At 50.2% G+C, this 13,709-nt stretch overlaps 3 protein-coding genes across 4 annotated transcripts; 2 read left to right on the forward strand and 1 right to left on the reverse strand.

Moving 5' to 3' along the window:
- Positions 1-410: 410 nt before the first annotated feature.
- On the forward strand, positions 411-1,509 carry LOC135576200 (feather keratin Cos1-2-like). Its single transcript, XM_065039942.1, has 2 exons — positions 411-575; positions 865-1,509. The coding sequence occupies exons 1-2, from the start codon at positions 426-428 to the stop codon at positions 1,189-1,191; spliced, it is 477 nt and encodes a 158-aa protein (XP_064896014.1). The 5' UTR covers positions 411-425; the 3' UTR covers positions 1,192-1,509.
- Positions 1,510-5,374: 3,865 nt separating this feature from the next.
- On the forward strand, positions 5,375-6,465 carry LOC135576203 (feather keratin Cos1-1/Cos1-3/Cos2-1-like). Of its 2 annotated transcripts, none has more exons than XM_065039950.1 (2): positions 5,375-5,525; positions 5,822-6,465. In XM_065039950.1, exons 1-2 carry the CDS (start codon positions 5,394-5,396, stop codon positions 6,146-6,148), a joined length of 459 nt encoding a protein of 152 aa, XP_064896022.1. In that variant the 5' UTR covers positions 5,375-5,393; the 3' UTR covers positions 6,149-6,465. The 2 variants fall into 2 exon arrangements, with proteins under 2 accessions (XP_064896022.1, XP_064896023.1); XM_065039951.1 differs by lacking the exon at positions 5,375-5,525 and adding an exon at positions 5,563-5,598.
- Positions 6,466-8,809: 2,344 nt separating this feature from the next.
- LOC135576207 (feather keratin Cos1-2-like) lies at positions 8,810-9,906 on the reverse strand. Its single transcript, XM_065039958.1, has 2 exons — positions 9,753-9,906; positions 8,810-9,454 (listed from the first exon to the last, which is right to left on the reverse strand). The coding sequence occupies exon 2, from the start codon at positions 9,431-9,433 to the stop codon at positions 9,128-9,130; it is 306 nt and encodes a 101-aa protein (XP_064896030.1). The 5' UTR covers positions 9,434-9,454; positions 9,753-9,906; the 3' UTR covers positions 8,810-9,127.
- Between the last annotated feature and the right edge of the window lie 3,803 nt (positions 9,907-13,709).

Consider the following 13,709-nt stretch of genomic DNA (forward strand, 5'->3'; position numbering starts at 1 on the left):
TCCTGAGAGCACTGTTAGTGTCGTGATAGTGTCAGACACTCCCAGCAGAGGCCTGCCTGCATCCAGCAATGAACAACCATCGGAAAGGTGGAGGAAACAAGAGAAAAGGATATGGCATGTTGTCCCAAATGTCAGTCCTTGGTCACCGGATGGGAAACATTACAGTGTTGCCCTTTTCCGGACAACTTTGCCGCAAAGGAGCCCACAGTAATGACCCAGCTGAAAATCACCTACCTGCACAGGATGCCACCAGCACTTGGCCTGAGTCTTCTGCCCATGCTGACATCTGTCTACCCTGGAAATCCTCAGGCCTTTCATCCTGGCACTTACAGAAGAAGCCTTCATATGGGAAAGCACATGGCAGAAAACAGGAAATGAAAAGGCGGCAGTGCACAAAATCAGGACACAGCCCATGCCATTAGCCGATGTGTTTTACATTCATCATGAGCTTGTCAGAAAATTATTGCTTCCACAAAGGGTGCCTGAGCCTGAGGCAGTGCAGGACTCCTATAAATGGCAGCCCAACTCCCTGCTCTCTCATCCACTTCTCTCGCTTCATTCTCCTTGGGCATCAGGTGAGTGTGATGCCTCTTGTCCTCCTGCTTCAGGATCCGGTGTCTTTTTTCAATGTGTGTCTCAGCTGATAGGGCCTGTCCTTGCCCTGGCTTGGGAGCTGATTCTGATGGGAGGGGGAAGGGGAGAGAAGGTCTTCTGTTGAGAGAGGCAGGGACTTAGTGGAGGTGGCTGCTGGGATTTGAGGCAGGCAGCGTATGCTGGTCCAGGAGGTGCCTTGTGCCCTCTGTGGTTGGGTGCAGTGCTGCTTTTCATGTGCACGTCATGCTCTGTTTCATCCTGTCCTCTCAGGTGAGCCTCTGTCCCAGAGACATGTCCTGCTGCAACCCATGCGTGCCCTGCCAGCCCTGTGGCCCGACCCCACTGGCCAACAGCTGCAATGAGCCCTGTGTCAGGCAGTGCCAGAGCTCCACCATCGCCATCCAGCCCTCCCCGGTGGTGGTGACCCTGCCCGGCCCCATCCTCAGCTCCTTCCCACAGAACACCGTTGTGGGCTCCTCCACCTCCGCTGCTGTTGGCAGCATCCTCAGCTGTGAGGGAGTGCCCATCAACTCTGGGGGCTTTGACCTCTCCTGCATTACCAGCCGCTACTGTGGCAGCAGATGCCGACCCTGCTAAAGCTGCTGGCAACGTCCTTGGGCAAGAACCTCTCAAGACCTTGGAACATGGTCCTTGAAAGGAGGTAGAGCTTCACAGCATTGCATTCAGAGCTCTGAACTCTTGTTTCCTTCTTCGACTCATGTCTCTCTCTCTTGCTTTTGCCGATTCTGTCTCCCAAGGGCAGTGTGGCAGGGACCTGTTTTTGTCCCTCCCTCTGCAGGGCAGGCAGACTGACACTCTGCAGGAGTTTCACTGCAATCTTATGGCTGTCCATGGTGCTCCCTCTGAGCCACCTCCTTTTCTTCTTGAGTCTCATTAAACTTGTGCTGCATCCGAGTCTGGGCCTCTGAGTCCTCCTTTGTTCTGAGGTAACTCTCCCAGTCTGCTCAGGGAAAACATGGAGGAAGGGGAGGGTTGGACTCCCTGCAGTGGATTGTTTCATGGCCTTTCCTTTGGAGCTGAAGAACACATTCATGGCTAATGCTACAGGCAATGGCCTTAAGTGAGTAAAGGGTTCCAAGGTGTGGCAGGAGTGGCGCTGGGAAACAGCAAGTCCTGGGGACAATACACACTCTCATCTCTCTTATTCCTTCCCCTCCATTACCTGATCTAGTGTGCATGGTCAACACACATGGGCTCAGTCAGCGGGACCGAGGAACCTCCTGCAGTCCTTCAGCATTTGGCAGGGCCCAGTTACTCTCCAGACACTGGTCTGCATGCAGATCATACAATAGCATAGAATAATTTTGCTCAGGGGTTCAATCAGATACCTCCCAGGAGTAGCTTGCACTTATTGCCCCTCGTCTTTTCCATGTGATTGCTTGTAACAAGGGAGTGTCCATCTTCTTTCTAGGCGCTCTTATAATTCTGGAGCATAGTGCTGAGGTCTCCCCTATGCTTCTCCAAACTGAACATCCCCAGTTCTCTCAGCCTTTCCTTATGCTGCAGATTCTTATTCCGTTGATCATCTTTGTGAGCCTTCTCTGGAATATTTCCAGTCTATCCACATATTTGTTGTATAGAAGTGACCAAAATTGAACACAAATTTAAGATTTGGCCTGACACGCTCTGAGTAGAGTGTGATAATGACTTCTTTTGTCTCCACTGGTCATGTCCTTGCTAATGCAACCAGGCATCTAGTTGGCCTTCTTTGCTGCAGCAGGACGTTGTTCACTCCCATTGAGCTGCTTGTCCAGCAGGACCACCAGATCCCTTTTCACAGAGCTGCTCCCCAGCCAGATAGCTCCCAGCCTGTGCTGGGATTATGTTTTCCCATGGGCAGCACCTTACACTTGGCTGAGATAATTCCCGAGTTGGGATTTGTATTAGCCACACTCAGGCCACATAATGGAGTCCCCACTTGCTGTGAATCTAATGACCGTAAGGTCCACCGCAGCCCCGGGACAGAACTGAGTGTTCAAAGGCTCATTATTCTGTCATGATTGCACAGAGGGTGACTGGGCAGTTGGCTTGCATGACAGGGTCTTCCCAGCAGTCCAGTCCCTGGTCGTTGGAGAGCTGTCCTGCAAGAAACCCTGCACACCCCTGGGAACCCCATGGACACACCAAAGTGCAGGGCTGTGCCCTCATGATAAGACACATCTCCCCCTACCAATCTCTGCAGTAAACAGTACCAGTGTTGGTGGTTTTACTGGGAGGAAAAGTACTGGTCGTCAACCCAGGAAGACAAGCCCCCCCGCATGCTGCCATGGGCCTACTCTGCCCTGGGGCCCAGGTAATGGACCCCAGCATGGAGCATCTCCATGCACATGGGAGCTGTTGCCTTGAAGACCTAGGCAATCAAGACAGTCCTCTGGATACATGCATCTGCCACTCTAGATGGAAGTCTCATATGGACCTGCTGACTCACACTTTGGGGGTTCTCATTTCTCTTGATCGTGACTGTGCTTCTAGAGAAGAAGATCGAAGGTTCGTGTCCCTCATTGCTATTCCCTGCCTGCAGAGTATGTCTTTTACAGTGAAGAAGTCTTGGAAATTAGGAGGACTATAGCCACGCACTATCCTATTTTCTCAGAAAAATAAAAAGTGTATTTCAATTGCAATAAACTCTTTTGGAATCAGGATTTTCTTGTGATGACAGTGGTGCAGTAGAGTGGATGGCATATTGTGACATCACGATTGAAGGGCATTACTGGGAGGGACAGGGAATCATAGAATATTGAATAGTGGAAGTGACCTTGAATGATCACCTGGTCCAATCTTTCATGGGAAAGAGAGACAAGATGAGATTGGCTACCACCCTGTCCAAACACATCGTGGAAACTTGTGGTGATGGGAACTCTACCACATCCCTGGGAGGTCATACCAGTGAAGGATTGGTCTTACTGTAGAAAAGGTATTTCTTATGTCAAACTGAAACCTCTCCCATTGACGCTTGGACTGATTGGCGCTTGTCTTCTCCATGTGGCTCCTTTGAATGAGAGAGCTGCCATCCTCTTTGTCGATATTATTTAAGTACTAGAATATGCTGAGGAGGTCTGCCCAAGCCTTCTGTTCATCCCGCAGAAAAACACCTATCTCCTTCAGCCTTTCCTCAGAGAACAGGACCACTCTGGTCTTCTGCCCACACTGGTGCATCCTTGCTCTGAACATCCTGGGAATTCTCAGCTCAGCACTCAAAAGAAGCATCTATGAGGCACTGGTCATGACATAACCTTTTAATACATATGCAGTACAGAGGGAAAGAACAGCAGGTGCCATGTCATTATCCCAGATGTCTCCATTCAGTAGGAGCATTCAGGAAAATCGTGGTTTTCTCCTCCCCCTTCTCATATAGGATGGGATCCAGTCTTCAAGGGCAATTAAGGTTGTATCAGCTCCTCGGTTCTTTGCTGGTGCTCTGAGATCATAGTCATTCAATATGGCAAAGGAGAGGCAGTTTATCATTGAGAGAGGATGATGGTGAGCTGATGTCACTTTGTGGCTACAGGCCAGGCAGGAGGATCTCTGGGCCTGGCTCCTAACAGAGGGACCCTGCTGGGCTCAGTCAAATAAGCTCTTGTTGCCCCTGCACAGCATCCTCCTCCCTACCCAGCAGGTGCCTTTGCTGTCTAACCTTAGGTAAGGTCACAAGGTGATTCACTTCTCATTTTTTTCCATCCCAGCTCACATGGGCTGCCCTAGGCAATGACACAGTTAGGAGGATTTTAACGTGAAATCAGTGGTGTCTTGTTGTCCCAACTCTCTCTCTGGTCAAGACAAGAACAATGTTGTTACTCTACAGTGCCCATGGTCATATCAGGGAAGAGTCTCCAGCTGTGATCTCCACATGCCCGCATGATGAGGGTCACACAGGTACAAACTGAGACAGGTGTGCAGGATTCTCGGCCTTTTTCCCTGTTTGTAAAGCAAGAAAGAGAGGGCGCTGGAGGCAGAGACTGCATTTCAGTTCCCTGAGCATCTCTCTGCCAGGACAAAGGCACTACCATTCAGCTGCAAACGGGCTCCAACTGGCAAGGGCAACCTTCTGCTCTACGGTGTCCATGGTCAAATCAGGGGAGAGTCGCCAGCTGTGATCTCCACATGCTCGCATGATGAGGGTCACAGAGGTACGGACTGAGACAGGTGTGCTCACGCAGGCCTGCGTGGAACCATGCAAAAATCTGTACACTCACAGAAAGCCGAGGAAACATCAGCAAGTGGAGACTCTGCTGAGGAGATATTGGGGACCACAGTGGCAGTATTCAAGTATTCCAGGTAAAACCAGGACCCAAACATGATCCCGTCATTCCCTGAGGACCTGCAGAGAGTACACAGAGAGGACATGAGGTAAAGGAGCCCAGCAAAATCATACTGAAAGCAGGATTAATGTTGCTATAGTGTCAGACACTCCCACCAGAGACCCACAAGTGTGCAACAAGGAGCAACTGTGAAGAAGGTGACAGGAGCAACAGAAAAGGATAAGTCTTGTTGTCCCAAATGGCAGTCCTTGAGCACCAGATGGGAAACATAAGAGCATTGCCCACTTCCAGAAAACTTTGCCACAAAGAAACCCACAGGAATGACCCAGGTACAGATCACCTGCCTGCACAGGTTGCCACCAGAACTTCGGCTAAAACTTATGCCTATGCCTTTCATCCTGGCATTAATAGAAAACTTCATATGGGAAAGAACGTGCAAAATGCCAGGAAATGAAAAGGTGGCAGTGCAGGAAACTAGGACAGAGCCCATATCATTAGCTGGTGTATTTTGCATTCACCATGAGCTTGTCAGAAAATTATTGCTTCCACAAAAGGTGCCTGGGCCTGAGGCAGTGCAGGACTGCTATAAAAGGCAGCCCAACTCTCTGCTCTCTCATCCACTTCTCCTGCCTCCTTCTCCTGGGGAATCAGGTGAGTGTGAAGCCTCTTCTTGTCCTGCTTCTGGATCAACTGTCTTTCCTCTATGTGTGTCTCAGCTGACGAGGTCAGTCCTGGCCATGGGATGGGAGCTTTTTCCCATGGGAGAAGGAAGGGGATAGAAGGTATTCTGCAGAGTGGTGCTGGGACTTGATGATGGTGGCTCCTGGGATTTGATCTGGGCAGCATATGTTAGGCCAGGAGGTGCCTTGGCTCCACTGTGGTTGGGTGCAGTGCTGCTTCTCAAGAGCAACTCCTCATGCTTTATTTCCTCCTGCCCTCTCCCTCAGGTGAACCTCTGTCCCAGAGACATGTCCTGCTGTAACCCATGCGTGCCCTGCCAGCCCTGTGGCCCAACCCCACTGGCCAACAGCTGCAATGAGCCCTGTGTCAGGCAGTGCCAGAACTCCACCGTTGTCATTGAGCCCTCCCCTGTGGTGGTGACCCTGCCTGGCCCCATCCTCAGCTCCTTCCCTCAGAACACCGTTGTGGGCTCCTCCACCTCCGCTGCTGTTGGCAGCATCCTCAGCTGTGAGGGAGTTCCCATCAACTCTGGGGGCTTTGACCTCTCCTGCATTACCAGCCGCTACTGTGGCAGCAGATGCCGACCCTGCTAAAGACGCTGGCAACATCCTCAGGCAGGAAACTCCGAAGACCTTTGAGCACGGTTCTTGAAAGGAGATAAGTCTCAATGACATTGCATTCAGAGCTTTAATCTGTTGCTTACTTCTTCAACTCTCATCTCTCATTCTTTCCCCTGCTGATTCTGTCTCCAAGGCCTGCCTAGTGGGGACATGTTGGTCTCCTACCCTCTGCAGGTCAGGAAGACTGACACCCTGCCAGAGTTTCACTGCATCCTTGGGGGTCCCCATGGTGCTCCCCGTGAACCACCTCCATTTCTTCTTGACACTCATTAAAGTTGTACTGCATCCAAGCCTGGACATTTGAGTTTCCCTTTGTTCTGAGGCAACTCTTCCAGTCAGCTGAGGGTAAACAGTGGCAGAACGGGAGGGTGGGACTCCCTGCAGCAGATTTTATTTTGTGCCCTTTCTCTTGCATCTGAGAATACGTTCATGGCTAATCCATAGCCAATGGCCTTAAGTGATGAAATGGCTCCAAAGGGTGGCAGGAGTGGGGCTGGGAAACAGCAATACCTGGGGAGAGCCTACAGCCTCATCTCTCTCATTCCCTCCCCTCCATTACCTGACCTAGTGTGCATGACCAACACACATGGGCACAAGTCGATACGTACCTCATATATTCCTTCAGCACCTGGCAGGGCCCTGCTGCTCTCCAGACATGCATCTGCACCACCATCATAGAATACCAGGATGAAACAGACAAAAAGGATGTCCTGGACCAACCTTTCTTGGCAAAAGCACCGGCTAGACAAGATGGTCCAGTACCGTGTTTAACTGCATCGTATAGGTGTCCAAAGTTTCAGAATCCAGCACTTCCCCAGAGACAGTATTCCAGTGTGTGCTTGTTCTCATCATGAATAATATTGCTCTGGTGTTCAGTCAGATTCCTCCCAGGAGTGGCTTGCACCTATTACCCATCGTTTCTTCCATGTGACTGCTTGCAGAAAGGGAGTCTCCATTTTCTTTCTAGGCACCCTTGAAATACTGGAGCATGGTGCTGAGTTCCCCACTAAGCTTCTCAAAACTGAACATATCTAATTCTTTCAGCCTTTCCTTATGCTGCAGATTCTTATTCCGTTGATCGTCTTTGTGACCCTTCTCTGTTTAGTGCAGTCCTTAGCGGCTGTAGAGCTGTCCTGCAAGAGACCCTGCTCACCCCTGGGAACCACATGGGCACACCAAAGTGCAGGGCTGTGCCCTCATGGTAGGACATCTCTCCCCACATGAGGCCCTGCAGTAAACAGCACCAGTCTCGATGGTTACACTGGGAGGAAAACTACTTGTTTTAAGCCCAGGAAGCCAAGCCAAGCCAAGTACATGGTGCCATGGACCCACTCTGCCCTGGGGCCCAGGCAATGGACCCCAGCATGGAGTGCCTCAACGCACAAAGAGAGCTGTCACCTACAAGACCTGGACGATCAAGACACTCTTGTGGGTACATGTATCTGCCACTCTAGATGGAAGTCTCTTATGGACTTGCTGACTCATCTTTGGGGGTTCTCATTTCTCTTGATCAAGACTGTCCTTCTAAAGAAGAAGTGCAAAAGTTCATGTCCCGCTTTGCTATTCCCTGCTTACAGAGTAAGTCTCTAGGTGAAAAAGTCTTGGAAATGAAGAGGAAAATAACCATGTACCATCCTATTTTCTCTGAAAAAAAAAAAATAAAATTGAATCTCAATCACAATAAACTCTTTTGGAATGAGGATTTTCTTTGTGATGACAGTGGTGCAGTAGAGTGGATGGCATATTGTGACATCACGATTGAAGGGTTCCACTGGGAGGGAAGTGACCTTGAATGATCACCTGGTCCAGTCTTTCATGGGAAAGAGAGACAAGATGAGATTATCTACCACCCTGTCCAGTCACATCCCAATGCCCATGCTGCCAGGGATTGCAAGAAGCAGATATTCTCCTTCATGGGAGTGTTGCTACGGAGAAGTTTGCATATGGTGACATTACAATTAAAGGACATGACTGAGAGGATCAAACATGAAAATGACTGTGTCACCCAGCAGACAACACAAACTGTTTTACTCAAGGCAAGGAAAATCTACATCATTTTTGACACAACAGTGGCGGTGTATCAGGTCTTCACCAAGGAAATATGAGGAGGAAGAAGAACGGAGGTCATTTTCCACCAGGGTTGAGAAGATACGTGGAGAAGACAATGGCACATGGGGCCATGTGCCCACCCTGGGAGGGATGGGAAGCCCAGGGGAATGAGATCAGTTACAGGTGTCTTGTTCTCCTTTGCCATGGTCCAGTACCTGACCAGAAGGAATCAGAACCCAGATAAGAGTGAAGGAGCAAAGCTGCGGTGGGTTAAATCTACTATTTCGGTTGCTGCCAGAGGGACAAACCACCTTTGTTCCTGACTGAGAGAACCCGCTTACCCCAGATAAAGGTCTGACCATACCAGGGTGAGGTGTGGATATGGACCAGAGCAGAAAGGACCTGACAGAGTTCCGACCAACACTACTGCTCTGCTGGGACTCACCATTACCGTGGAATGGCGGATTCCCGCTGCAAGTGACAAATTTCCACTGCAGGGAGTCCCACCTTCCCCTTGATCCATATTTTTCCCTGAGCAAAATGGAAGTGTTCTCTGTGAGCAGAAGAGGACTCGGAGACTCAGGATTAGATGCAACACAACTTTAATGAGTTTCAAGAAGAAAAGGAAGCGGTTCACAAGGAGCACCATGGATACACACAAGGATGTGGCGAAACACCTGCCGGGAGTCAGTCTGCCTGCCCTGCAGAGGGAGGGAGACCAACAGGTCACAGCTAGGCTGGCCTTGGGAGACAGAATAAACAGAGGAAAGAGTAAGAGACTTCACTGAAAGAAGGAAACAGTGGTTCAAAGCTCTGAATCCAAAACCATGGATCTCTATCTCCTTTCAAGGACCATGATCCAAGGTTTTGGGAGTTTCATGGCAAAAGTACTTGCCAGCATATTTAGCAGGGGCGACATCTGCTGCCACAGTAGCGGCTGGTAATGCAGGAGAGGTCAAAGCCCCCAGAGTTGATGGGAACTCCCTCAGAGCTGAGGATGCTGCCAACAGCAGCAGAGGTGGAGGAGCCCACAACGGTGTTCTGTGGGAAGGAGCTGAGGATGGGGCCAGGCAGGGTCACAATCACTGCAGAGGGCTGGATGACAACATTGGAGCTCTGGCACTGCCTGACACAGGGCTCATTGCAGCTGTTGGCCAGCGGGGTCGGGCCGCAGGGCTGGCAGGGCACGCATGGGTTGCAGCAGGACATGTCTCTGGGTCAGAAGGTCACCTGGAAGAGAGGGTACGAGGAAACAGAGCGTGTGAGGTTGATCATGAGAAGCAGCACTGCATCCAACCACAGAGGACACAAGGCACCTCCTGGCCCAACATACACTGCCCATGTCAAATTCCAGGAGCCACCTCCACTATGTCTAAGCATCTCTCTGCAGAAGACCTTCTATATCCCCTTCTCTCTCCCATGGAAAATGTCTCTCACCCCAGGGCCAGAACAGACCCTGTCAGCTGAGACACACATAGAGGAAAGACCCTTGATCCAGAAGCAGGACAAGAAAAGGCTTCACACTCACCTGATTCCCCAGGAGAAGGAGGCGAGAGAAGTGGATGAGAGAGCAGAGCGTTGGGCTGCCTTTTATAGGAGTCCTGCACTGCCTCAGGCCCAGGCTCCCTTTGTGGAAGTAATAATTTTCTGACAAGCTCATGGTGAATGTAAAACACACCAGCTAATGGTATGGGCTGTGACCTGGTTTCCTGCACTGCCGCGTTTTCATTTCCTGGCATCTGCTACGTACTTTCCTATATGAAATTTTATTCTGTGAGTGTCGGGATTAAAGGCCTGAGGATTTCCAGGTTGGACTCATGTCACTATGTATATCTTTTTAGTTCATGCCCATTGCCTCGCAGATGCTTCTTTTGAAGATCGGATGAGAAATCCTGGGATTTCCGGGGCAAGGATGAATCATTGTGTTCAGAAGACAGGCACTAAGAGCCAGAGGGGTGCAGTGGAGGCAGGCGGTGTCAGCCTGGGGAACTCTGGTGGGTTATTTTGTATGGTCTTACTGACAGGAAGGGTCCCAGCTGCTCCAAGCCCTGCAGTCCTTGACTTTTCCCAAGGACTCCTGTGACTGTGTGCAATGACCTCTCTCATTTTCTCCTGGCTCTCTCCACCAGTCATTGGCTGTCATATTCCTGGGCAGGTGGGCTGCAACTCATGTTTCCATCTCTCTTTCACCCTAAGCTGCCCTCAGGAGGAAATCGCAGCCTCTTTGGCCTTCTCCTCTCTCTGGGCAGTCCATGGATCCCTGAGACTAATCAAGCAATGCTGCCTGTGCATCTGCCCTGCTTAGAGTGCCCCATCCCTGCTGTGGAGTGGGTGTCCCCGGCAGCTCCTCAGTCACATCCATGGCTATGTGCTGATCTGCAATAATGCACCTATTAGCATGATTGTGTACCAGTCTGTTTGATTCCCTACATGCACATCCATGTGCTTGTCCTCCTGGCCGTGCACACACCTGTGTACCTCTGGTGAGACCGTGTTTTTATCTGCCTGTACAATTCTTTGCGCATCTCTGGCCTCGTGCATGTTTGCTTGTGTCTGTGCATCTCTGAAATTCCTGTTGCACACGTGAGCACATTGGATACGTGTTCAGTGCATATGTGTGTGTGTACATAGTTGTGCCTAACCATTCCAAGGCCCTCACTGACACTCCTCTGCTTCAGTGGCAGGCCTTGACAGAGTCTCAGCCCCTTGTCTGAGAGGGAAGGGACAGGGCCACAGCGCTCTGTTCTCGATGAGGAGAATGTCCAACCCTGCACAACTTATGTTGGCTCCAGGTAGCCTCAGAAGGGCTGAGTTGTTTCCCAGGGTCCTTGCTCCTGACTCCTGTAAAAGCTTTGAAGTGACAGGATTCACCTGGCTCCATGACTGACCCTTGGCCAGAGCCAGCAGCTATGGAAAAGAGAATGAGGCTTGGGGAGGGTGGGAGGAGAAAGGTGGTGAACATGAGGTGTGTAGCCAGTGACACCTGTAAAGAGCATCAATGCTGGAAAGAGCCAAGGATCCCAAGTGTCAGCAACATTAGATAAGTCCAGCTGTGCCATAAGTTCTCTTTCCAAGCCTCTAGTGAGACACTGACCCGAAACAGTTCTTACAAACGTTTAGCCATGGCTGAGATGCAGGAGATGTAGCTTCTGGGTACCATGGCCTGGAGAGGGATAGCGGAACTCCAGCATCAGCTAGCATCAGCACATAGGGGAAAGCAGCCACTGGTGCTCCTCTGAAGAGTTTTTAACAGAATCACAGTATGTTCGGAGTTGGAAGGGACCTCTGCACATCATCTACTCCATCCCACTTTCTTAAGCAAGTACACCTATAGCAGATTGCACAGGAGTGTGTCCAGGTGGGTTTTGTATTTCTCCAGAGAAGGAGACTCCACAAATTCTCTGGGCAGCCTGTTCCAGTGCTCTGTCACCCTAGAAGAAGAAAAGAAATTTTCCTCATATTCAAAGGGAAGCTCCTGTGCTTTATTCTGTGCCCATTGCCTATCATCCTATCATTGGGCACCACTGAAAGGATTCTGGTACCATCATCTTGACATCCACAATTGAGATGTTTGTAAACATTAACAAGACCGTCTCTCAGCCTTCTCCAGGCTGAACTGACACAGCTGTCTCAGTCTCTCCTCGTAAGAAAGATGCTCCAGGCCTTGGTCATCTTCATAACCCACCGCTGGACTCCATCCAGTAATTCCTTGTCCTGCTTAAACAGGGGGCCCAGAACTGGATGCTATTCCTTAAATGCAAGCACTCTGACTTACGCCACAGTGCCTTTCCTTTTCCCCAAATGATGGCAGAGAGACTCTCCTCAGCATCTTCAAAGTGTTTGGGGAGATGGTGCATCCCCTGCATAGGACACCTCTCAGCAGCAAACAGAAGAAGGCACCTCTGAACTGGCTGGGAGTCTTGACTGTGCACTGCTCCACACCTTGTTCCCATCAGGCAACTGTGGGGAAAGACCTCTCCCCTTGTGGGATTTGGGGTCACTGAGACACCCAGTGAGTTTGGAACTCTGCAGTGAGTGACTAGTGGTGGAAAGGGGCACAGGGGCTCTGTCTGCTTTGCAGAACCTTACTGCTACGTCCCATCCCACTTGTGCATCCGCAGGTCCAAAGAAACGCTTTTTCACTGTGGAGGTGCTCAAACTCTGAAATAGGCTGTTCAGAGAAGTTGTGGAGTCTTATCTGTGGAGATACTCCAATACAGTCTCGACAGAGCTCTCCGCGAATGTGCTCTAGCTGACCTTACTCTAGCAGAGGTATTGCGCGGGGTCACCTGCAGAGGTGCCTTCCAACCTCAACGGTTCCGTGATTCTGTGAAATGCAGAGCTCCAGGTGCAGCAGAAACACAAGGAAGTTCAGTTTTTTTTCACAGCCAGCAGACAGGGACCCTGAATTCAGTTGTCCCCCATCACTGTAATTCTCTTCTGTCCATGTCCTCCCCAGGACCATGCTGAAGTCCAGCAAAACTCTTGCGCCCACCCCTTCAGGAGACACCACTGCAGCCCTGTCCAATATGTCTCTCCAGAGCTAATCTCACTTCTTAGCCAAGCACCCTTGATGGGGCACTCTGGGCACTGTGAGGCCCTGTCATATAGCGGGAAATCAAAGGCAGCATAAAGGGAAACAGTAGCACGTGCCACAACATTACCTGCAATGTTACCATTCATTAGGAGCATGCAGGAAAATTGTGGCTTATGCAGTGTGTGCCTTTGAGCCCGAGGCCATGTGAAGACAGAAGAAAAACCAGTTCAACCGGCCTCTCCCTCAAACAGTTCAGTCACCTCCTTTACCTTAGGAACAAGATGAATGGGAACTGCCTCTAGACCAGGCAGGGGGATCCCTTGGTTCAGGCAAAGAATCTTTTCAGCTTCCCAGCATCTCCACAAAGCGGGGACATAGCATGCATCAAAGCAAAGCGATCAGATATCCCAGGTACGTGAGCACAAGTGTCAATTGACATTATCGCCCACCAACCCCACAGGGGAGCAAAACCAGGAGAAAGAGACTGCTTGTGATAGAATACATAGAAAGCTGAAATAAAGCATGGAAATGACAGACACTTGTGGCCCTTCCAACTACCATAACTGTTGCAAATCCAAGAAGATCTTGGCTGGCTTTCAGACACCCACCCACCTGGCTACTGTCTCCTTCATCTACGGGACCGGTGGAAAACATAAGGTGAAAACCGCCATGGGTCCTGGTGAAGACAGGGGTATTACTCACCAATGATCACTAGGGGCAAAATAGGCATGGCTTGGAGAAAATTAATTTATATTATTAACAGTAAGACATAAAGCAGAATGGTGAAAAACATCCAAAAAAGCCTTAAGAATTTCCCCGCATTCCTTAACTCTTTTTAAAAGACTCATCTTCCCTCCTTCATTGCAGGCTTCTCTATTTGATCCACTCTTAAACAATACAGTGGGATGCAGAATATGGGGTTGTGGTCAATACACAACAGTTCCTTTC

Source organism: Columba livia, chromosome 23, assembly GCF_036013475.1.
Source record: "Columba livia isolate bColLiv1 breed racing homer chromosome 23, bColLiv1.pat.W.v2, whole genome shotgun sequence".
NCBI classification, from domain to species: domain Eukaryota; kingdom Metazoa; phylum Chordata; class Aves; order Columbiformes; family Columbidae; genus Columba; species Columba livia.